The sequence below is a fragment of the Polypterus senegalus genome, chromosome 1 (assembly GCF_016835505.1).
Source record: "Polypterus senegalus isolate Bchr_013 chromosome 1, ASM1683550v1, whole genome shotgun sequence".
In the NCBI taxonomy this organism is placed as follows: Eukaryota; Metazoa; Chordata; class Cladistia; order Polypteriformes; family Polypteridae; genus Polypterus; species Polypterus senegalus.
This window is the reverse complement of record NC_053154.1, coordinates 319,343,875-319,368,062: the sequence shown is the minus strand read 5'-3', so window position 1 is coordinate 319,368,062 and position 24,188 is coordinate 319,343,875. Positions and strand designations below refer to the sequence as shown.

At 37.7% G+C, this 24,188-nt stretch overlaps 1 protein-coding gene across 1 annotated transcript in view; it reads right to left on the bottom strand.

Annotated features, from left to right (window-relative positions):
• The window catches only part of LOC120516997 (receptor-type tyrosine-protein phosphatase eta), a 61,838-nt gene that overhangs the window by 15,263 nt on the left and 22,387 nt on the right, over positions 1 to 24,188 (bottom strand). Inside the window, exons 5-8 of the mRNA XM_039739081.1 lie at positions 22,102 to 22,189; positions 18,901 to 18,991; positions 15,100 to 15,167; positions 13,675 to 13,809 (exon numbers count right to left, since the gene is read on the bottom strand). Coding sequence (XP_039595015.1) covers positions 13,675 to 13,809; positions 15,100 to 15,167; positions 18,901 to 18,991; positions 22,102 to 22,189 — 382 coding nt within the window. The remainder of the gene's footprint in view (positions 1 to 13,674; positions 13,810 to 15,099; positions 15,168 to 18,900; positions 18,992 to 22,101; positions 22,190 to 24,188) is intronic.

Below are 24,188 nucleotides of genomic sequence, written 5' to 3'. Positions count from 1 at the left end.
ATGCAGTTTTAAATGATGGTTTTATTATTTAGGGAGAAAAAAATCCAAACCTACATGGCCCTGTGTGAAAAAGTAATTGCCCCCTGAACCTAATAACTGGTTGGGCCACCCTTAGCAGCAATAACTGCAATCAAGCATTTGCGATAACTTGCAATGAGTCTTTTACAGCGCTCTGGAGGAATTTTGGCCCACTCATCTTTGCAGAATTGTTGTAATTCAGCTTTATTTGAGGGTTTTCTAGCATGAACCGCCTTTTTAAGGTCATGCCATAGCATCTCAATTGGATTCAGGTCAGGACTTTGACTAGGCCACTCCAAAGTCTTCATTTTGTTTTTCTTCAGCCATTCAGAGGTGGATTTGCTGGTGTGTTTTGGGTCATTGTCCTGTTGCAGCACCCAAGATCGCTTCAGCTTGAGTTGACGAACAGATGCCGGACATTCTCCTTCAGGATTTTTTCGTAGACAGTAGAATTCATGGTTCCATCTATCACAGCAAGCCTTCCAGGTCTTGAAGCAGCAAAACAACCCCAGACCATCACACTACCACCACCATATTTTACTGTTGGTATGATGTTCTTTTTCTGAAATGCTGTGTTCCTTTTACACCAGATGTAACGGGACATTTGCCTTCCAAAAAGTTCAACTTTTGTCTCATCAGTCCACAAGGTATTTTCCCAAAAGTCTTGGCAATCATTGAGATGTTTCTTAGCAAAATTGAGACGACCCTAATGTTCTTTTTGCTTAACAGTGGTTTTGCGTCTTGAAATCTGCCATGCAGGCCATTTTGCCCAGTCTCTTTCTTATGGTGGAGTCGTGAACACTGACCTTAATTGAGGCAAGTGAGGCCTGCAGTTCTTTAGACGTTGTCCTGGGGTCTTTTGTGACCTCTCGGATGAGTTGTCTCTGCGCTCTTGGGTAATTTTGGTCGGTCGGCCACACCTGGGAAGGTTCACCACTGTTCCATGTTTTTGCCATTTGTGGATAATGGCTCTCACTGTGGTTTGCTGGAGTCCCAAAGCTTTAGAAATGGCTTTATAACCTTTATCAGACTGATAGATCTCAATTCTGTTCTCATTTGTTCCTGAATTTCTTTGGATCTTGGCATGATGTCTAGCTTTTGAGGTGCTTTTGGTCTACTTCTCTGTGTCAGGCAGCTCCTATTTAAGTGATTTCTTGATTGAAACAGGTGTGGTAGTAATCAGGCCTGGGGGTGGCTACGGAAATTGAACTCGGGTGTGATACACCACAGTTAGGTTATTTTTTATTTTTTTTATTTTTAATTTTTATTTATTAATTTTATTACAATCAATACATAGCAATCAAGTTTTTACAAAAAAAAGAATTATGTTAAGAACAGATCGATCCCCACCCCTGAGAGAGAGAGCAAGGCAAACGGTGTAAAATTTAAGGCTTGTAAAAATACCTAAATTAATAAATTCTCTGTGCTTTATAAACTTATTTTAAAATATCACTGATTAGATCCTGCCATGTTTTGAAAAAAGACTGTACAGATCCTCTAACTGAGTATTTGATTTTTTCTAATTTTAAATAGTATAACACATCAGTTTCCCACTGACTTAACACTAGAATTACCAGAGCCTACGAAAAAACTCGTAATTCCGTCCCACCTTAAACTGCTTCTTAAATCCCTTCACACCTCTCCGCCAGCGCCCTTTGTTCTCTAAATGTGCTGATAAAGAGAAGCTCAGAGCAGCCGGCTATTCCATCCCCCCACCAATTTAGAACGTGCACGAACTTCTCTCAGCTCATGCCTTGATTGAGTATCTGGGAGTGAAGTGGAGTTTTAGAGTTGAAATAATAGATCATTGTTTGGAACACACGCATTTCATGTCTGTTCCGTTTCTACAGTAATCTGTGTCAACACATTGTTAAAACAGAAACGTTTTTTTATATTCTAGTAGTAGATGACAAAATGTAGGCATAAACTATATAATGTATGAAGCCTGAAGTCCAAATAGCAAAGAAACATTTTCACAAGAATAACACAATTACGCTTTTATTCAAAAATATAACTGCAGAAACAAAAAGCCGCCTTAACATGCGACATTGACACCAGTTTACTGTAACTGCCTCCGTGGTTCAATTGACTCAGCCCCCGCTTGGGAATCAAGAGGTCACGAGTTTGATCCTGCGCCCCTCCGTTTTGAGAAGTAAACTGCTCTTAGTCTTACTGTTTTAGAATAGAAGCATACATTTGATTTCAGTCTGTAACAGCCGGTGCAATGTATGATCCTTGTAAAGGTTAGCTTTTTTTTTTTTTATTCACTTTTCATTCTCTCAGTCGCGTTCAGAATCAATCCATACAACCCCATCTGACACGGCTGTTTTCACTAAACACGCGCTATAGCTCTGCAGTGTACCACGATGCATACTAACGCCAAACACCCAAACCGGGTTCTGACACACAAACGCTGGCGAAGCTGCCTTCTTCGTATCTCACCGTCACTTGATTTTCTTTTTATTCAGTTTTATTGAGTGTTCCTGCCAGTCCCGCATGTTGCTGTATGCTGTTTCTTTTGTACTCCAGGACATGCAGAGGAAAGAATGGTAAAGACCAGTAACTTCGGCGCTATATGCAATCATCAGACACTCCCCATCTGCCCGTGTCGTTCAAACACAGGAACATATATTGGTGTAAAAGTATAACAAAAGTGCACTTTTATTCAAGTGCACTTTTTCCATCGCCTTTTCCTGTAAGAAGCAATGTACACACTTCTCTCTATGCTGTGGCTCTGGAAGAACCCAAAACACAGCTGTTAATGGGTTAGGAGGGATTGTGAGTCCAAGGCTGTCTGAGAGGTAATTAAAAATTTTTGTCCAGAATAATGTTAATTTGGTGCAGGCCCAGAACATGTGACCTAGTGAGGCTGGGGCTTGGTTGCAACGTTCGCAGGTTGGATCATGCCCTGGAAACATTTTGAGAGTTTTAGTCGAGACAGATGTGCTCGATATATAATTTTGAGTTGTATAATTGTATGCTTTACGCATATGGAGCTCGAGTGAATTCTCTGCATTGCTACTTTCCACTCCTTTTCTGATATATTAATTGAGAGGTCATTTTCCCAGTGTCCTCTTGGATCTTTGAAAGGAAGGGATTGTAAAAGGATTTTATATATTGTAGAGATGGAGTCTAACTCCTTGAAATTGAGCAATAATTTTTCCAGCGTGGATGAGGGTGCAAGATGAGGAAAATCTGGAAGGTTCTGTTTAACAAAGTTCCTGATTTGAAGATAGTGAAAGAAATTTGTAGCTGGAATGTTAAATTTGGAATGTAATTGTTCATAGGATGCAAAGACGTTGTCTATATAAAGATCTCTAAGCAAGTTAATTCCAAATTTTTCCAGATATTAAAACTGCATATGTTTGTGAGGGTTGAAAGAGGTGGTTCTTTTGCAGGGGTGCCACAGAAAGAAGCTTCTCCGTCTTAAAATGCTTTCTACATTGGTTCCAGATTCTAAGTGAGTGGAGCACAATTGGGTTATTAGTGTATTGCCGATAACGTGTGTTTATTGGAGCACAAAGCAAGGAATACAAAGAAGTACTGCAGGATTTTACTTCTATTGCGGTCCATGCCTGTGTATGTTCTTCTATTTGTATCCAGGTTCTTATCGACTGTATATTTGCGCCCAGTAATAAAACTGGAAGTTAGGTAGAGCCATGCCGCCTTCTGCCTTTTGTCTTTGTAGGGTCGCTCTTTTGATGCGTGGATGTTTAGAATTCCAAATAAATGAGGTTATTGTTGAATCTAATTGCTTAAAGAACGATTTATTAATGTATATTGGTATGTTTTGAAATAAAAAGGAGCTTAGGAAGAATATTCATCTTAACAGTGTTAATTCTTCCAGCTAGTGTGAGATGAAGGGTTGACCATCTATGCAAGTCTTGTTTAATTTTTTCCATGCAGACGACGAAATTTTGTTGATAAAGAGCTTTATGTTTACTTGTGATGTTTACCCGAGGTATTTAAACTGTTCTGCAATGATAAAAGGAAGGGTGTCTAATCTAATATTATATGCTTGAGAATTCACGGAAAGAGTACACTTTTATTCAGATTAATTCTGAGACCAGAGAGCTTTTGAAATTCTGTGAGTGCTGCTAAGACTGCAGGCACAGAATTTTCTGGATCCGATATATACAGTACCATGTCATCTGCATATAATGAGATTTTCTGTTCCAGTCCTTCTCTGCTAATCCCCTTTATCTGATCAGTATTTCGACAATGTATTGCCAGTGGTTCAATGGCAATTGCAAACAGCAGTGGTGACAAAGGGCATCCTTGTCTTGTGCCACGTTCTAGTTTAAAGTAGTCTGAGCAAATGTTATTGATGCAAACTGAAGCTTCTGGGTTAGTATACAGTAATTTAATCCATGCACAAATGTTGGGCCAAACCCAAACTTCTCCAAAATAGTAAAAGGTATTTCCATTCAATCATGTCGAATGCTTTTCTGCATCCAATGATAATAATATTTCTGGGGTGTTTGATTTAGTTGGTGAGTATATTACATTAAACAGGCGTCGAAGATTTGAAGATAAGTGTCGGCCCCTAATAAATCCAGTTTGGTCTTGTGATATTACTGAGGGGAGCACTTTCTCCATCCTTCTAGCTATGATTTTAGAGAGTATTTTAACGTCGTTATTCAGAAGTGAAATTGGTCTGTATGATGCACATTGTAATAAGTCCTTATTTTGTTTTGGAAAGACAGTGATTAGTGCTTGGCGAAAGGTTTGTGGAAGAGATTGGTTATCTCTGGCTTCTGTAAATGTTGCTAATAGGAGGGAGCTAGCTGAGCGGAGAATTTCTTGTAAAACTCTGCAGGGTAGCCGTCAGGGCCTGCTGCTTTTCCACCTTGGAGTGACTTTATAGCATCCAGTAATTCTGATAATGACAGAGGTTTATCGAGTCCTCCACACTAAAAGCGTCAATTTGTGGTATCTGTAATTTATCCAGAAATGCATTAGATTGTATATTGTCTTCTTTAAACTCAGTAGTATATAGGGATTTATAGTAGTCTCTAAAAGTGTACATTATATTTTTGTGTTCGATGATTTTATCTCCATTCGTGTTAGTAATTACGAGATTGCGCTTGCACATCTTGCTTGTGAATTTGTTGCGCTAAAAGCTTATTAGCTTTCTCTCCATGTTCATAATAATGATGTCTGGATTTGTAAATTAGTTGTTCGGTTTCTTTAGTTGTCAAGAGGTTTAATTCTGAATGTAGAGCCTGCCTCCTCTTATGTAGAGTCTCGCTTGGTAGTCTGGCATGTTCTTCATCTATTTTAGTAATTTCGCTTTTATCTCTGCTACTTTCGCTTCGGATTTATTTCTGTGGGAAAGATATGAGATAATCTGTCCTCTTAAGAAGGCCTTAAGAGTTTCCCAGAGTATTCCTGCAGAGATCTCAGGGGATGTATTTGTCTCTAGAAAGAATTCAATTTGTTTGGATATAAATTCAGTACAATTCTCGTCAGCTAATAGAAGCGGATTGAGCGCCATCTGCGGGGTGAGTGTATGGGGCTTAGTAATTTCAGCTCCAAGATCATCGGAGCATGGTCTGAAATAACAATAGCATCGTATTTACAAGATTTAATCTTAGGCAAGAAGTTATTATCTATAAAGAAGTAATCAATCCTTGAGTAGCAATGATGTACTGGTGAGTAGAAAGAATATGTTCTTGAATTTGGGTTTAAAACCTCCAGGGATCTGATAAGTTGTGATCAGTTATAAACTTTGTAATTATCTTTGCGGTGTTAGTTGCCGTTCCCCCTGTGGAGGAAGTCTTATCTAAAAGTGGATTTAGAACACAATTAAAGTCCCCAGCCATTATAAGTTTATGAGTGTTCAGATTGGGAATGGATGCAAATAAATTTTGTATAAATTCCTTATCATCAACATTAGGTGCATAAACATTTATCAAAATCATTTTACAGTTAGATAAGTCTCCCATGACCATCACATATCTCCCTTCAGGATCCAATACTACATCTGATGCTACAAATGGTACTGTTCTATGTATGAGAATTCCCACCCCTCTAGTTTTCTTTGTAAAACTAGAATGGAACATTTGGCCAGTCCAGTCTTTTGCAGCGGAACTGATCCTTACTTAGTAAGTGGGTTTCCTGTAAAAATACTATTTTAGCATTTAGACCTGTTAGGTGAGAAAGTACTTTCTTTCTCTTTAATTCGTGATTCAGGCCTTTAACATTCCAGCTTACAAGTTAACTGTCCCATCATGGAGACACTGATTCTGAGTTTTGGTGTCATATTATAGTCTTAACTGGAAGTGAAATAGTTTAGGTCTTAATTTCCTATTCCCCAAGAGTTGTTGCCATGCAGCTTATTATTACGTTGATAGTTATAATTATAAAGATTGAGATGATAGATTAGATATAGATCAAGCCTGCTCTCTTTCTCTTCCCCTTAACCCCCACCCTCCCTTTTTGCCTCCCCAGGTGAGGCTAAAACCCACTTCATGCAGTCCCAGTCCTCTGACATACCCAGAGACAGAGCACGTCCAAAGCACATCAAGCCCCCATGCAGTGGGCTTTAAGGTTAAAAGATAGAGATATCTGTTACCAATATAGTCTTTAAAAGAGGAAAAAAAAAAAAAAAAAGAATTTTGCACTATATATATATATATATATATATATATATATATATATATATATATATATATATATATATATATATATATATATATATATATAATCTTCATCAATTTTAGTGCATTAAGATGATATCCCCAGATAATAAACCCAGGTGATGGTGTTAAAGATGTGTCCAAAACAAGCATAACAAGTCTTAATGCAGTAATAGCAATAACAGCAAACCAAGGGTATGATATTGAACAGTCTCATTTAGGGTACACATGAAATAATTAGAAAAGAAAAAGAGGAGGAAAACGTAATTAAGCACAATAAAACATAAACATTTAGCGCCTAGTAATACTAAGTAATAATAAGTAATAAGTAAGTAATATATAAGAATATGAGAATATATGCTGATAAAAACCCGTATTTTAAAACAAATAGATCAGACAGTAGATTATTAATCCTAGCTTTATCATTTACCGCCATGACTCACAATTATGTATCAGAATAGTCCCGGGATCAGCTTTCTTAACTCATTTTCTGCCTCCTCCTTGCTAGCGAAAACATAGAAATGACCCTGCCATTCCACTTTCAGTTTTGCGGATACAGGAGGCCGTATTTGACATTGGCTTGCCGTAGCGCTGTTTAATATTATAGAAGGCGCTGCTTGATAGCTGTTGCTGGAGAGAAGTCAGGGAAGACGAATGTGGCAATCTTCATATATAATATCTTCCTTTTTTCCTGAGGAGTTCCATCACCTCTAACTTAAATGATAATCGTTCAAAACGAACTATAAAAGATCTTGGTCGGGGTCTGACGGTGTTTGATCCGCGTACGTAAGCGCTGCTATCTCAGATTCTGCTTTAAAGTCGCCCCCGATTATTTTAGAGAAAAGTTCAGTTGCGAATTTCACAGGGTTTAAACATTCTCGATTCTCCGCAGGCCTTCAATTCTGACATTATACCTTCTATTCCCATCTTCTAAAGCAGCCAGTCTGTCTCCAAGTTTTTCTCCGAGTTTTTACATTCAACTGACATTTACTGCTCTTTCCTCGGCACTGGCAGCTAGATGTTCGCTATTTCGATCCGATTCGTGAATGTCTCACTAAGATGCTCCAATTGATCAGCAAGCGTGCTCAGTTTACCGAGTTTTTCTCAATGCGCTCTTCAATTTTACCCAGCACCTGTCGAAGTTCAAGTTGTACCTCTTGACGCAGCCTTTCATTTGCCTGTTGGAATTCCTGTCGCAGCCTTTCATTTGCCTGTTGGATTTCCTGTTGGATTTCCTGTCGCAGCCATTCATTGGCCTGTTTCATCTCCTGTTTCAGCCTCTCATGTGCCTTTGCCGTTGCTTTCTCATTAGCCTTCTCGCTTTTCTTTATATCTTGCGTGAGCTCAGCGAGCAACACTTTCAGTTCAGATAGCTCAAATGTGCCTTCTTGTACCGTAGATGAAGCAGCAGACTCTGCTGAAGCCGGTGTCCCCGCTGCTCCAGTCCGCGTAATTGCGTAACTGAAGCCGCGGACCTCCCGGCCTTTTCCAGTTTCAGGTAATCCTCTCCAATCGGCGAGCTATCCACATCTGCACTCACGATCGCACCTTCGCTCCCCTTTTCGCTCTCAGCCGGCGACGATGTAGCGGACCGTGGTCCCGAGGAGTCTGTACTTTCGCCCATCTGATCCAGGTCTGTCTCTGAGAGGCCGTATCTCGAACTAGGGCTTGCTGATCGCAGCTTGGATGTAGCTTTAGTCTTGATTCTTTCGGACCCCTTCTTGTTGGCCATGTTTATATGTGTTTACATATACTGTAGCGGTCCCTCTCGGGTTGAATAAATACAGGATATCTCAGAATAATAAGCAAATAATATGAAAAATAGCACCACTGCTAGCGGAGCTCCACTTCAGACGTCCATCTCTCGCATCGGACGAGACCAAAAGATCAGGTTATTTTTTAACAAGGGGGCAATTACTTTTTCACACAGGGCCATATAGGTTTGGATTTTTTTTTCTCCCTAAATAATAAAAACCATCATTTAAAAACTGCATTTTGTGTTTACTTGTGTTATATTTGACTAATGGTTAAATGTGTTTGATGATCAGAAACATTTTGTGTGACAAACATGCAAAAGAATAAGAAATCAGGAAGGGGGCAAATAGTTTTTCACACCACTGTATATATACAGTATATATATATATATATATATACACACATATATGTATGAACCAGAAAATACAGATGTGGACCTAAAACAGACTGAAGATGAAAGAAAAAAGACAGACAGTGTAGTATAGCAATACTTGAAACTAAACACTTGATTGATTAAATATATTTTCAACATTTCAGTATTGTACATTTTCAAACTATTTTATACAGTATAAAGACAAGTTCTTGTTTAACAGCTTCTAGCATGTTTGTGGTTTTTCACAATTTAAATCCCTTATTTATATGAGATACTGTGGGTGTGAACAGACAAGTGACAATAATGTTTCTTTACCTCAGGAAAAAAAGGTTGCAACACTCTGTGCTAATATGTTTAGTTTCTTTTTCATAAACATACCTTAGAAAGGCTGAAGGCATTGTTTCTAAAATAGTTTGCTGCTTAAAATTGGACATACTACGTTAGTCTTAAGACTTTTGTTTTTACTTTTGGACCAGTGTCTCATAAACCCCATTTTAGGTCACAAGAATGGGAATTGTATTTTTCAATGTTTAGAAAAAAAAAATAAAATAAAAACATGAATGTATACTATGATTATGAAAAATAAGTTTGATTTTAGAGATACCAAACTTATTATCTCTTAAAGGATAATTTGGTAGTTTTCAAATCAAATTTATTTCTTCACTATCTATCTATCTATGCAACAAAATGCTAACATCTCTCTGTGTGTTTGTGTCCAATTTCTCAGTCAAATAAGAAAAAGACAGAAGCACTGCACAAAAAAGGGTGACACACAAAAGTATACCATGGAAAGGCATATGAGATACACTGAGAATAGCCTTTAAACACGAGAACTATTTGCAAGATTAGAAATGTTGTTTTCACAACGAGCATGGGGCTCATCTACCATTGATGGTAGACAAAAAGCAGATAGAAGGCAAGCTATTAGCCTCAAATCACAGAGAAGCAGGCTTTACAGGAAAGCTATCGAGTGAGGACACTCCAGCCAAGACAGGTTGAGACACCCAAGGATACTGAAAGAAAGGTGTAGTATCAATGCTGAAGGTACGTGTGAGGTAAGAGATATCAAAATATAAAAACTTTACTACGAGGAGCGTTCAAAAAGTTTCCACACTTTTATATTTTCATTGGAAACAGTGAAGGGTGGGTAAAGTACCTAGTATTTTATAAATGTAAAAAAATAACTAGCCTGCTTTTGTTGTTTAAAGAGTTGACCAATTCTGTTTTGACCCTAACTTGGTGGTGTGGCTTCTGGACTTTTTAACAAACAGAACTCAAAGAGTGAGTGTTGATGGCTGTTTCTCTGATAGCCCAAGTACATCTCTGGGCACTCCGCAAGGTTGTTGTTTATCTCCTCTTTTGTTTATCCTGCATACAAATGACTGCAGGAGTTTACACAAGGATAGACATATCCTGAAATCTGCAGATGACTCTGTCATTGCGAGTCTTCTACAAGATAAAGAAGAAAGCCATGGACTTATTGCCAATGAGTTTGTTCAATGGTGTGATCTCTGTAATTTATGACTTAATATTTTTAAGACAAAATATATGGTTGTAGATTTCAGGTTCTCTCCACCATCCCCTGTTTCAACTTTAATTAAAGTGGAGACAGTGGAGATGGTAGAGCAAAACAAATACTTGGGAACAATCATTGATAACAAACTAAAGTCTGATCTTAACAGAGTATAGCAGTAGAGTGTTGTACCATGTTAGCCACAGATTGATAGAGGAGAAAGTAGGGTGAAATGACACCTTTTATTGGTTAACTAAATAGATTACAAATGCAAGCTTTCGAGGCAGCTAAGCACCCCTCATCAGGCAAGGTGTAATGCACAAATCTGTAAAAAAGAGAAGTCAGAACTTTTCTTTCTTGGGAAACTCAGCTGTTTAAAAGTGGACAAAACCATAATCGCACTTTTTTATATGTACTTTATTGAATCTATTGTTACACTTGCGTTTATCTGTTAGTTTGGCAACCTCGACAATAAGAATCTAAAATCATCAACAGCATTATAAAAATTTGCAGTAAAATTATTGGTTCACAGCAGATCTCTACCACTGACATGTACTGCAAACAGGTTAGAAAGAAAGCCAGCTCAATTCTGTCAGACAGTAGCCATCCTCTTTGCTCTAAGTTTCAGCTGTTGCCATCAGGCTGCAGATTTAGGTTTCCAAAGGTAAACAGAAACAGATTAAAGAACTCTTTTATTTATAGAGCAATACATGTTTTAAGCTCTTTTACTTGTAGGGATGCTGTTAAATAATACATTCTGCATTACTATTTTATGTACTGTGGAAAGTAATTATTCTTTTGGATTGATCTTGAGTGTGTGTTTATGCATTAACATTGGTTGTCAAATGTTGTGTTTTTGTTTATCTATTGGATTTCTGCAACAAAGTTTTCGGTTTTTGTACTTTCCTGCTGCAAACAAAATTCCCTCGGGAATAATAATAACGTCTACCTCTACCCACCTACTTTTGTTTCCGCAATTCTGTTTCTTTAGTGGTTATGTTCTGCTATGGCACTGTTCCTCTACTTCTAAAATTTACACTTATGTAATCCCTCACTTCTAGTACTGTCTCTTTATTTTTATAACCTCTGATGTTAAGTGCTAAGCTAAGTGCTGGTCATACACCTTTTAGATTTAAGATTAGCAGCTCCGTTTTCTCTTGTGTGAGACATCCATGGAGTATATATTAGGAACAAAAATCAACCTTCAAGTACCTCAATAATTCACAGATTGGTGGATGTTGATCATTTAGAAGCCTGGGGAATTCAGAAGTCAATTTAGTATATGAGAGGGGTTAATTGTTCACTGAATATAACTGTTCAGTATGCATATATCAGTATGCTATCAAGTTAAGTCGGGGAGCATGAACTGGTACAGCGCGTTGCCGCACCCACTACACAACGAAACAACTCGGGATCCTGGTTGGCAACCCCCCAGGCAGACGCACATTCCAGTCCCACCCTCCGGAAATTACCCTCTAACTGCTGCAGCCAGGTGTTACGTGGGCGACCCCTTGACCTGGTCCAGCCACTCGGGTCCCCAGCAATGAGGATCACCCTCGGAGTAACACGCCACATGGCCGTAGTGCTGTAACTGACGCTCCTTCACAATGCAGGTAATGTGCCTCATTCAGGACTCCATGAGCAACTGCTCATTCGACACAAAGTCAAACCTACGGTACCCAAGGATTTTCCGGAGAAACACAGTGCAAAAGGAGTCCAGTCTTCATCTCGGGTCACTGGATAGCATCCATGTCTCGCAACTATATAGCAAGACAGGAAGCACCAGGACTCTAAAGACTTGGACCTTCGTCCTTTTGCATAGATATCGGGAGCACCACACACCCCTTTCCAGTGACCTCATGACCCCCCCATGCTCTTCCAATCCGTCTACTGACGGTATGCTATGAGCTTCTGAATATGGAAACATGCTTTCAAGGCTAAAAAAATGAAAAAGAGTACAAGAATAAGAGCCAAGCTGCAATATTACCCCAGAGATTCTTCATCACATCCTGTCTCTTTTCATCATGTTATGGAACTGTGAGGCTGAAGTGGTAAGCACTGTTCCATCATCCCATACCTATTTACATTTTATATTTACTTTTTTCTGATCTGGAAGCTCAAATATAATGAGATTAAATGACTAACACTAGCATTAACTATAGAAGTAGAGTGTTGTACCGTGTTAGCCATAGATTGGTAGAGGAGAAAGTACACTGGACTGTATGTAGGGGAAACTGGTCAGACACTGCACCAGCAAATGAACTAACATAGATTTCATATCAATCAGAACAGTGTTGATCTTCCGGTGGCAGCACACTTTAATAGTAATGGCCACAGCATAAAGGGATCTGAGGGTCACTGTGCTTATGGGTAATTTCAAGACTAACAGGAGTGGAGAGAATGGGAATACAAACTTATACTTAAATTCAATACACTACAAAATGGTCTGAATAGAGACACAAGTTTTATGACCAGATATGTGGACTAACAGATTAACATCAGAGGCGTGCGTATCTTACAGACAATGCACTTCAAAAAAAACCTTACAGGACTTTCTCTAGTGGTGGTTATCTTATCTCTGCATTTTATTACTTCATTGTTCTCTTCTTTCATGGTTAATTCATCTAAAGTTTATTAATATAGCTAACATTTGAACAAAAAGGTTGTCAAGATTAAAGAAAAAAATCACTTTGCTGTCCCAATATAAGCTAGAGTATTTTTCAGTTTCTTTGTTACACCTTGCCTGATGAAGGGACAGTTGTCTCGAAAGATTGCATTTGTAATCTGTCTATTTAGTTAGCCAATAAATGGTGTCATTTGACCCTACTTTCTCCTGTAGCATTAACTAGACAGAGTTATCAGAATCTTTCCAGATATATATATATATATATATATGAATAAATAATGATATACAAAGCTATGTTTTAAAGCATTACTTAGTCGTAAGAATTAAGTATGCCACGTGATGAAGGACAGTTTTCATTTTTTTCATAAACAGATCTTTCTACTGTGCTTACAGCTCTTCAATATGACCAACAGCCCTGTGCTTATTCACCCTATTTATCAGATTCTTTATTTAAATCACTTTGATACAAGCAAGTCTCTCAGACTTCTCTGAATGAACTCAACCCAAATGACTAAAAAATCATTATTTTTTAAAAACTGTATGGACATGATACTGGAGAGAAATTTTATAGATAATAAATATTATTTTGTACCTGATTCAATTAACGAAATTATTGTTGATAATTTAGTTAATAATAGACTAATCTATTAGAGAAGCCTAGTCAAAAAAATAGTGACCCCATATAAAAATGGGAATAGCTATGGAAGAAGAACAAGAAGAAGAATTCAATTAACAAAATAGAACTTACCTTTCCCTGTTCATTGCACCGTGTCAGCATGACTACTGTGTGCACATCTTTTTCCCAGATCATTCTCCAGAAATCTTTTATAGTATTCGGCAGGGGTCCCTGAGTACCAATGAATTCTGTCTTTGAGTTATAACCCTGAAGGTGCAGAACACAACACAGCCACTGAGACTCATGGGTTCAAACTCTTTATTACATTTGTGAGAAAAAATAATGCAATTAACACATGTAAGGGATTGCTGGGCGTGAATCCCGGCCAACACCTCCAAACTGCCAGATGAAGCCATCCCTGCAACATGGAAGGGCCCCGAATTCCAGCAGGGCATCATGGAACTTGGAGTCTTTCATCACAGCCTTGCTGGATACCATGGGGGCCACTGGAGGACGCTGCAGGGAAGCCTAGGGACTTATACTTTTCTTATAGCCTGGAAGTAATTCACAATTGCGGAAATGGAAGAAATTATATACTTCCGGGCTGAAGAAAAAGAGAAGTTTTTACCTGACCCGGAAGTGCTGGATAATCACATGGACTGAGGGCTCAGAAGCACTTCCGGGTCAAGGACTATAAAGAACTGTGGGAGATCCCAGAATGATTGAGCTGAGTTGGGAGGCAGGGTGGCTAAGCGTCTGGGAGTGGAGGATTGTGATTTGATTATTGTTTAATGATTGGAGTATTGGTTTATTGAGTATTGTGGAGTGTAGGTGCTTTGTGCACATTGTTATTATAAATAAAATAACATTTGGACTTTTACCTGGTGTCTGATGTATAGTCTGAGGATTCAAGGGAATGACAAAGCCCCTATCTGTCGCACACATTTGGAGTGTGTATCCCAAAATGACTTCACAAAAACAAAACATTCAATAACATTACACTATGCAAATTATAAGAATGTTCTTACTTAGGTGGAATGGTAAGTTGGATGGGATTGATCAATCAGTTATTAGATTTACCTTGGTAATGTCAATAAAAAATTACATAATTGGGAATTGGTATTTTCCTCAGCTTTATATGTGGATGGGGTTCTGAGTTGTTAGATATAAAGTTAAGTATATAGAGTAGATTAATACATCTGGTATCAGATGAAACTCAGAATGCCAGCTTAAAAAATGTCAGATACAGTATATGTGGAGCTGAAATATCTGAAATTAAGATTGTGGAAGGTACAGTGGGCTTTCTGCATCTCTGTTAAGTCTGCTCTTTTAAGCAGAGAACAAGCCCATGATACCATTAAATGCCTGGCAAACTGAAGCAATGCCCATGCTGTCCTACACTCTATTCTTCTGAATTTATTTAAACTGTTATAGTACTTTATCCTGAATAACATAATTTATTCATTTAAGTTACTCAAACCAATGTAACATTTATACCAAACTGACATAAAAAGACATTCTAAAATCTTTGTTGTTTACTAATTCAGTGGTACTTACTGGCAAATAATTAGCATTGATGTAGTCCTCATTTATGTCACCTGCTAGCTTGACACGACATATGTCATCTGAAAGGGAAATGCACGCCAACAAAAATATATTTGAGAAAGTACTATAGCAGAGATAGATACAATACAGTTAATTCTTAATCAAATTCTGCTTAAAATGATGAGGCTACATTTAATTGTGTTATTGATTTTATCGTATAATATGGTATTTGTATTACTTCAAATAAAGTAGCAAACTTTTTGTGAAGACCACATATTTTTGCCTTTTCATTCTGTCTACAGAGAATGGACCCATCTATTCATTTTCTAACTCCAGGTTGGGGTCATGTAGGAAACATCTCTGGACAGGCCTAAACATCGCCACACTCACACATACTAGGATACCTTAGAGTAATCAGTTAACCTAACTTGCATGTTGTTTTGGGATATGGTAGAAAAATCCATTCTGGGAAATGGAGAACATGCAGACTTCACAAAGGATGGATCTCAGTCAGGATTTAAATTCTTGACTGAAGAAGTAAGACACCAGAGTTCACACATTTCTCAGATAATGAATATATTTATACTAGGGGGCTTACCCATTACTCGTTTCGCTCGCCAACCCCTTCTTGCCTGCGCTTACGTGCCAGCCACTTCGCGTCTCTGCTGCTCGCATTGTGAAGAGGGGGGCTGAATGCACCCTAAGGAGACGTGGTCGCTCCTCCGAAACCCCCTCTTCAATGGTGATACAACGGGAAATAAATAGTTGTTTTTTTTAAACTTCCTCTTTTCTCGATTAGCTGCTGGCCTGCTGTTGCTGTCGTGCTGCGTTATCTGCATCTCGCACGGCGCTTCAACATTTAAAAGCCTATACAGCAGCTGTCTTTGTCATCTACTCTTTGTCTTTTGTTTACGGTGCCGAGTGTGGTTAAATTTGTTGGCACAAAGTCTCGTCTCACGGGACGTGAGTTCTTGATATTTTTTTGATTATAATTTAAAAACGGAATAAGAATCTGGTAATCTATCAACATCACATTAAAGTTTGATAAATTCTGAAAATAATGATACCAAATATATACATATATATGTAGGTTTTAAAATAAGCCTGATTTAAAGCATCACAAAAAACATGACATAAAAACATCACATAAAATCGTTGCACTTTTAGGCTTAGGATTTTATATACTGTATATACTAGCAAAATACACGCACTTTGCAGCGGCGATGTACTGCCTTAAAATTTTAATTAAGAAGAAAAGTAAACCTTTTTAAACTGAGGGAAAATATACCAATAATTATTTGTTAAGGATCTCTTTGTATACCACGTTGTCAGTTCAGCCCTCTGGCTGTAATATGATCAAGCTGTGCGCTGAGCTTACTCTTGGGCATGCAACGTACAGTTGGCCATGTGAAAAGCAATCTTGCCTCAGATCTCACAACTTGGATTGCTGCTGTCGTAATCAGTTTGAGTTTCATGGTTTATTTCAATTACGACAGTATTTGCAGGACTTGTTGTGTTAAAGTGACATTCGGCATCTGTCAAACGTTGTAAGCACACAACCGGTTTCATCGATAACTTCACATCCAGCTGTTGAGAGTTTAAACATTCATAAACATCAAAGTGTCCACTACTGAAATCGTCACCTGTGAATCTAAGATGTTTAAAGGTGTCCAAAGGTGTAAAATATTTGGCCATTTCGGTACACTTGAAAGCGACAACTGAACAATTCAGCGGCAGCCATCAACTCACATGCAGAACCATAGGTGAAGGATTCAAGCATTTCACTCTTATAGTGCTCCCGTCTAGTATAATTATCTCCTGCACCGTCATCAGTCCACACCTTGAACCTGTCCCAGTCATTCAATACATAAGACACAATGTTCCTCCGGATATCAAGAGTGAGCCTGATATGGTCGTGCAATATGTAACACAGAGAATGGAAAAGGTAGGTGCCATCTCTGGGCATGGAAACCACTCGGTAAGTGACAGTTCTTTGATCAATGGTGATCACCTCGATAGACATGTTAATGGGGGTACGGTTGGAACGATAAAGGAAATGGGTACCTGAACAATGTAAAGTAAGTCCTACCTACACAATAACTATAATTGTAATAAATGAACAATAAAACAGCGGAGAAGCCGTGGAATAAATAAAAAGGCTGCAGTTATCAGCAGGGAGACATGAATACCGTGGTGAAGCAAGGAAGGGAATGAAGAGACTGGTGCGACAGACAGCCTTATATAGACAGGAAGCCAACAACGTGGGAGGCGTTGGGATGTGGGACCCACCGGCGCCTCACACGGCGACTGAGTTGCAGGCTATGGACGTATATATGTACGTAAGTAGGATTCAGTTAGCGCTGGGAACCCGCGTGGCAAATTTCTTGAAGGTGGGCCCATAAGTAACAAACACTGTTGGAAAGTTCAATATGGCGGCCGACAGTGGCGTCATACCACCGAAATAAGTACGTACATCGGTTTCGGTTAGCGCATGGAAGCCGCCTACCGAATTTTGTGAATATGGGGCCATAAATAAGAAAGTTTAACATGGCAGACGTTGTCAACCATTATGACCGTTACACATAAAATTTCAAAATGAAACCTGCTTAACTTTTGTAAGTAAGCTGTAAGGAATGAGCCTGCCAAATTTTAGCCTTCTACCTACACAGGAAGTTGGAGAATTAGTGATGAGTGAGTCAGTGAGTCTGACATTGGAAAGTTCAATATGGCGGCCGATAGTGGCGTCATACCAATAAATAAGTACGCACATCGGTTTTAGTTAGCGCATTCCTACAGATTATAAACTGGATTCAAATTTTTTTCATAAAGGATGTTGAGGCACAATGTCTATACTTCCTTTACACTTCACAGGAGCATTAATCATGCCAAAGATCAATGTTGTGATTTAATATAATATAGAATTTCTAAATTCATTTTGCCAAGGTGTCTACTAAAATTTTGCACAACTTTTGTGCCAGGTACCATGAAGAGTCACTAGTCTAGTGTCTGAGAGAGTACAAACAATGGCAGTTACAAGATTAAGAAAGAAAACAAGTGCTCTGGACTGTGCAACTGGAGGAGAGGTTCAACGGACTTCAGAGCCAGCAAAGATGCCAGTTCAATGTTTTGCTTTTGTCATACGATGCGAGTGGAGAAAGAAAAAAAATGGTATTAGTCTAGAAAGTGGCTTACTTCTCTGTGCACCACATGTCTTGGTTCTCCCATTAGAATCCAGTCATATGAGGTCATTCTGTTCCTGAATGTACACTCATGGAAAGCTGTTAAATCCTTGTGTGTGACTTTAAGACCAACATTTCCAGTTTATTCTACTACATTAAAATGTTATTGTATATTTTTCTATCAGTCTGTCATCTTACTTCTTAATAAATATTGAGAAACATTTAGAATTGAGTCACTTTATTATTACTTATTTGGAATCCATTTTCCCATGGTTAAAACATAGTCAATGACTTACAGTAGAATCTTAAACAAATAAACAAAAACCATAAAGATTAAATAAATGTTTGTGCGACAAAAGCTGTTACTGTAATAGAAATGTCTGTGTCTTTCGTGGAAAAGCAACACTCATACTATTAGGCTGTTACTGTAATAGAAATGTCTGTGTCTTTCGTGGAAAAGCAACACTCATACTATTAGTAATTTCTGAGACAGTTTGAATCAGCTGAGACATTTGAAATGTTCCATGAGCAAGAACGGACTTCTGATCAACAGCTTAGTTAGAACAGAAACATGCAGCGTATTTTAGGTAAACTCAGCATAATAATGAAAGAAGTGCTTTGTTTTCATACTTACATGGCAAGACATTATTGTAACGATTTTTCTGTTTATTTTCCATGCATAGTGCTGCAATGGTGGGCTGGGTGATACCAACAACTCTGAGATCCTGACATAATGAAACATAACATGTTTCTGTTAGTTATAAATTTTACATACAAACAAAGGCATCTTTCAATTACCATTAGCTATATATAAAGCACCACTATACTGATTAACCTCAGAATTCACCTTTGACCTACTAAAATATAGTCACATGTTTATCAGAAATACAACAGCACACTTTAAAATGCCCCGTGATGAACTGATCCTCTGTCTGAGGCCATTTCCCACAAGGCACTCAATGCTGCTGGGACAGGCTCCACCCCCAAACAACCATGAATTGGAATAGGCAGTTTGAGGATGTATTTATGTATAATATTAGAAATTCAAAACAAGGTAAACACTAGCAGAGAGACAATCAAGAGAGACACCAAAGAATGGATTTCAGCCAACTACCCAACATCCCTAACACTGTCTTATGAATACAGGACTTGAGGAGCCAAACTCAAAACCCCCATTTTTAGAAATACATAACAAGGGTTCCCTCATTAAATCCACTCCCTTTCCCAATATAAAAAAAATCTAGAAAGACAGAAAAGAGAAGCAAAAAGGTCTTAAGCAAAGAAGCCATGGACAGCTGTTACCTCAAGACTATCAATGTCAAGAGAACACGTCAACCGGACTACGTGAAGCTGCCGTTCTAAATACTAAACTTGTATGTTGTTTGGAGGGGGTCATGTTTGCTTTTTTGCCTGTAAGTTGGAGGACGGTGACACAGGCGTTAGTACTACTGCCTCACAACTTTAAGTCTTTGGTTCAAATTGTGGCCTGAATAGGCTGTTCTTTTGGTACGCTAGTTTTTCTCCTACTTTCAAAAAATATGCAGGTTAGGCAGGGTGACAGCTCTAATTTGACTGGCATATGCAGGTCCAGGTGTTTATTCATGAATATGCTTTGGAACTGACTGTTACTTCAACCATGTTATATTCTGCATTAGTATTGGACAACCCCAGAAAAGAAATATAGCCTAAAAGTTCCCCCATTTCTCTCTAAATCGTCTGTATAATCTCTAGCTACTCTACTACAGTACTATTTAAGTGAAATCTTTGCACCAGTTCACCTTAACCATCCAAGGTTATTAGGCTATTGGCAGAGATAAGCCATTATATCAAATTCAGTTTTTATTTTTAGTTTTGGAGATGCTTCTTGAAAATCCTAAGGCAATCCAAACAAAGCTCTCCCTGGCTCACTCTGCTGCCCACAGATATTAATTCCTACCTTTCTTTGACTCCTGATGAAAGAAAACATCTTTTATGATTAGATTGCAGGGTGCCAACCTGTGGCTGATTCGTAAAGCTATGGGAAATCAGCTAGTCCTCCATTTCCTCTTCATAATTTTAGAGCCCTCAGAGAACATACTCCTAGAAAATTTTGCAAGTCCTACTGCTGTCCGGTGACTCATTTTTATGCACAATACTGCATGGAGGCACATGCCAGTGACCAGTGTAGTCTCCTTCACTGTGTGATTCTCATACTCATTTGAACCCTGAGAACACATTACTATGTGCACTTATATATAATTTAGTTTCCCTAATTATTTTTGGTGTAAAGATGATCAAACTTCTGTTTTGACACAGTATATATGGTATACACAGAAAATGTGAGCTTGATATTAAAAATATAAACTTAAAGCAAAAGCACCAAATGCCACCTTTTCTTTCTTAGTGTGAATACTTTAAAAGTTTAGAATAACATCATATATCATGTTTAATTTAAATGTAAAGTTTCTGCATATTGTACTATTCAATATTTTGTTAGGTATACTGTCACCTGTCACATGGCTGCACTCGGGTCCTAATCTGGGATCCTGAGTTGATTTGTCATGTGGTGGGTGCGGCAATGCACTGTATCAGTGTGTGCTCCTAACCTCTCTCTCTCTCTCTATAGTGTATCACGTGAAAACAAACATTAGGGTATTTAAATTTTAAAGGTCTGTTAAGCTTAATTTTTTTGATAGATCACTTAATTATTTTCCTTTGTAAAAGGTGAAGCATTCATATGCAACTGTTATTTATTATAAAGGTTTAGTGCTTCCTTGTCTAGATCTTGATGTTATTTAACCACAACTATCTAGTAATAAAGTCTGATTTGTAAGATAGAGTATCATTTCTTTGTAAACTGCACATAACTGCATGAAATATGGTTATTTTTGCTATTTAGGTAATACAAATAAAAGCAGTAATTATTTAACCTAGATTTCCTAGATAATAAACTGCTTAGTTTTATGAGTGAAAATATGCATACAGAGAAAATGACTACGGTGCTAATTGTTTACATATGTAATTAAAATGCCAACAAAGTGATCACAGAAATAGATACTTGAAATGTTCAGTATCTACTTGTCAGTATTTCAATTGCTTGAACACATAATTGGGACACTTTATAGCAGTTTAATGTGATGCCTGATTTATTTACACCAACTGATCCCCAAACAACATCAATTATGTCTCGCAATAAACCCTGATTAATTGATATAAACTTTGTTATATTTACAGTATTTAAGTATATTTCACACAGAACACAGCATTCCCAAAAAGTACAATTGAAAGCTGTAATTATAATGCAGTTATGTTTAATCTTCTTTCTTCTCTCGGCTGCTTCCATTATGGGTCACCACAGCGGATCATCTTCTTCCGTATCTTTCTGTACTCGTCATCTTATTCTGTTACACACATCACCTGCATGTCCTCTCTCAGCGCATCCATAAACCACCTCTTAGGTTTTCCAGTTTTACTCTTCCCTAGCAGCTCTATCCTTAACATCCTTCTCTCAATATACTCAGCATCTCTCCTTTGCACATGTCCAAACCAACGCAATCTCACCTCTCTGACTTTGTCTCCCAACTGTCCAACTTGAGCTGACCCTCTAATGTCCTCATTTCTAATGCTGTCCATCCTTATCACACCCAATGCATATCTTAACATCTTTAACTCTGCCACCTCCAGCTCTGTCTCCTGCTTACTGGTCAGTGCCACCGTCACCAACCCATATAACATGTCATGTTTTCACTACTGTTTTGTAGACCTTCGCTTTCACTCTTGAAGATATTCCCTTTCACATTCAATATGTGGACAACAATGCAGTTATGTTTAAAAAAAAAAAATTAATACTGCTTACCTCAAACTGCAATGCAAAACCATAGTTTTCATCTGTATGTTGTTCAAGATAGTACTTCTCATACTTTTCAGCCTTGATAGGTTTGTTTCTGAAGAATATATGTAAAATATTCATAAAAAAGTATTTTTATTTGATTTACAAACAAAATGATTTGATATACAGACTATTTGTTACCTAATTAATTTTATAACAAAACTCTTTTTGGGATACATAGGACATAATACAACTAACTGTTCTACATCCTTGCTCTGAAAAAGAAAACAAAAAGATCACTAAATATAGTTAACTGCTAGTTTGTATGTACTTTATTTTGGTAGTGATAGGAGTAATCTATGTTTTTCTATCATTTTTCATGTATACAGTATGTAAAACATCCTTTGTTCCTCAAGTCAAAATGCATACCTTTGTTTTCAATAATGCAGTAACATAGTTTAAATAATATTTGTTTTGATATTAATTCAAAAAAATTAAAGGATAATCATTTGAATGATGGCATTTCAGGTCAGACATTTAGCTTGTTGATTTAAATTATATCATTGTAAATATATAATAGCATATAATAGGCCATGCTCCAGAATGGCTTACAATTGACACCAACAAATCTGGGCGCCAGTCCAAACATGAAATAAAATTAATTAAAAAAAAAAACACAAAAGACAAAGTACTGGATAAACAGTACTGCAATATTAGTCATGTTAACAACTATTTGCATTTTAAAAGAAATCAAAAACAGGTTTTGTGCATGGATTAAGAAGTTAAAAACTGTTTAAAATAAGAGACACCCATTTTTATTTTTGGAGCAGCACTTGGCAGGGTGCATATTTATGACTAGGAACTCAACCACATGTTACTGGCATGGGTCAGTCTTTGAAAGTTGATGGTGTCCACCTTGTACTTCTACCTACCAGTTTGTACTACTTTCTATACTCCAGAGAACCTTAGAAGGAAGGCATAAATCAATTATCTAAGCTATCTTTCCCCACCTTTAAACAACAGAATGGCAGCATGCAAGCCTGTCTCCGATGCTTTATCTTTCTATACCATTAAAAATAACTTTCCAGCAATACATTTCTTTCACTACCTTCAAATTAGAAACAGAACCTGCCCAAATTTCCTCACCTCCCACCTCCCTTTATTGCTGGAAAAAATATTGCTCAGTTTCGAGGTCTCAGACAGCATTTCTGTAATATATAAAACCCATTTTACAGTACCTCCCTTTCAAAGATCCAAGAGTACAGTGGGAAAAGAATCTCTCACTCAATATCTCAGAAAAGGAGTGGAAGTTAGCAATCCACAGAATCCACTGGAGCTCCATATGCGCAAAGAATAGAATTATTCAACTCAAAATTACATATTGAGCACATCTGTCTCAATTAAAATTGTCCAAAATGTTTCCAGAGCAAGATCCAACCTGTGAACGATGCAATCTAGCTCAAGCCTCACTGGGTCACATGTTTTGGGCCTGCACCAAAGTAACATCATTCTGGACCAAAATCTCTAATTGCCTTTCAGACAGCCTTGGTGTCACAATCCCACCTAATCCATTAAGAGCTGTGTTTGGTGGGCTCACAGAGGGGCTTAAAGTGGAGAAGGACAAACAAACTGTAAATGCCTTTACTACACTATTGGCACGTAGACTTATCTTGCTCAAATGGAAGAATCCTAACTCTCCTATTCTAAGTTAGTAGGTAACTGATGTTATATATTATCTGAAATTGGAAAAAATCTAATTCTCACTTAAAGGATCTGTGCAGAACTTTTACAAAACCTGGCAGAATCTAATCAATAACATTTTAGAATAAACATTTAAAGCACTGAGGAAGCAGATTCTCTCCCCATTTCTTTTTCTTCTCCATTTATCTTTATTCACTTATTAATTCATCTATTTACTTACATTCACTAGCTTTAAGTTTTACTCTGCTAGCCATGCTGTCTTTCTCAGGGGTGGGGGTTGATTTGTTTTCAATCATATTTTTGTTAAAATTGATCTATTTGTATGGAATGTTGTGTGATTACAGTAAAATCAATAAAATTATAAAATAAACAAAAAAAAACTGTTCTTTAATGGCACTTTACTGGCTACTTTA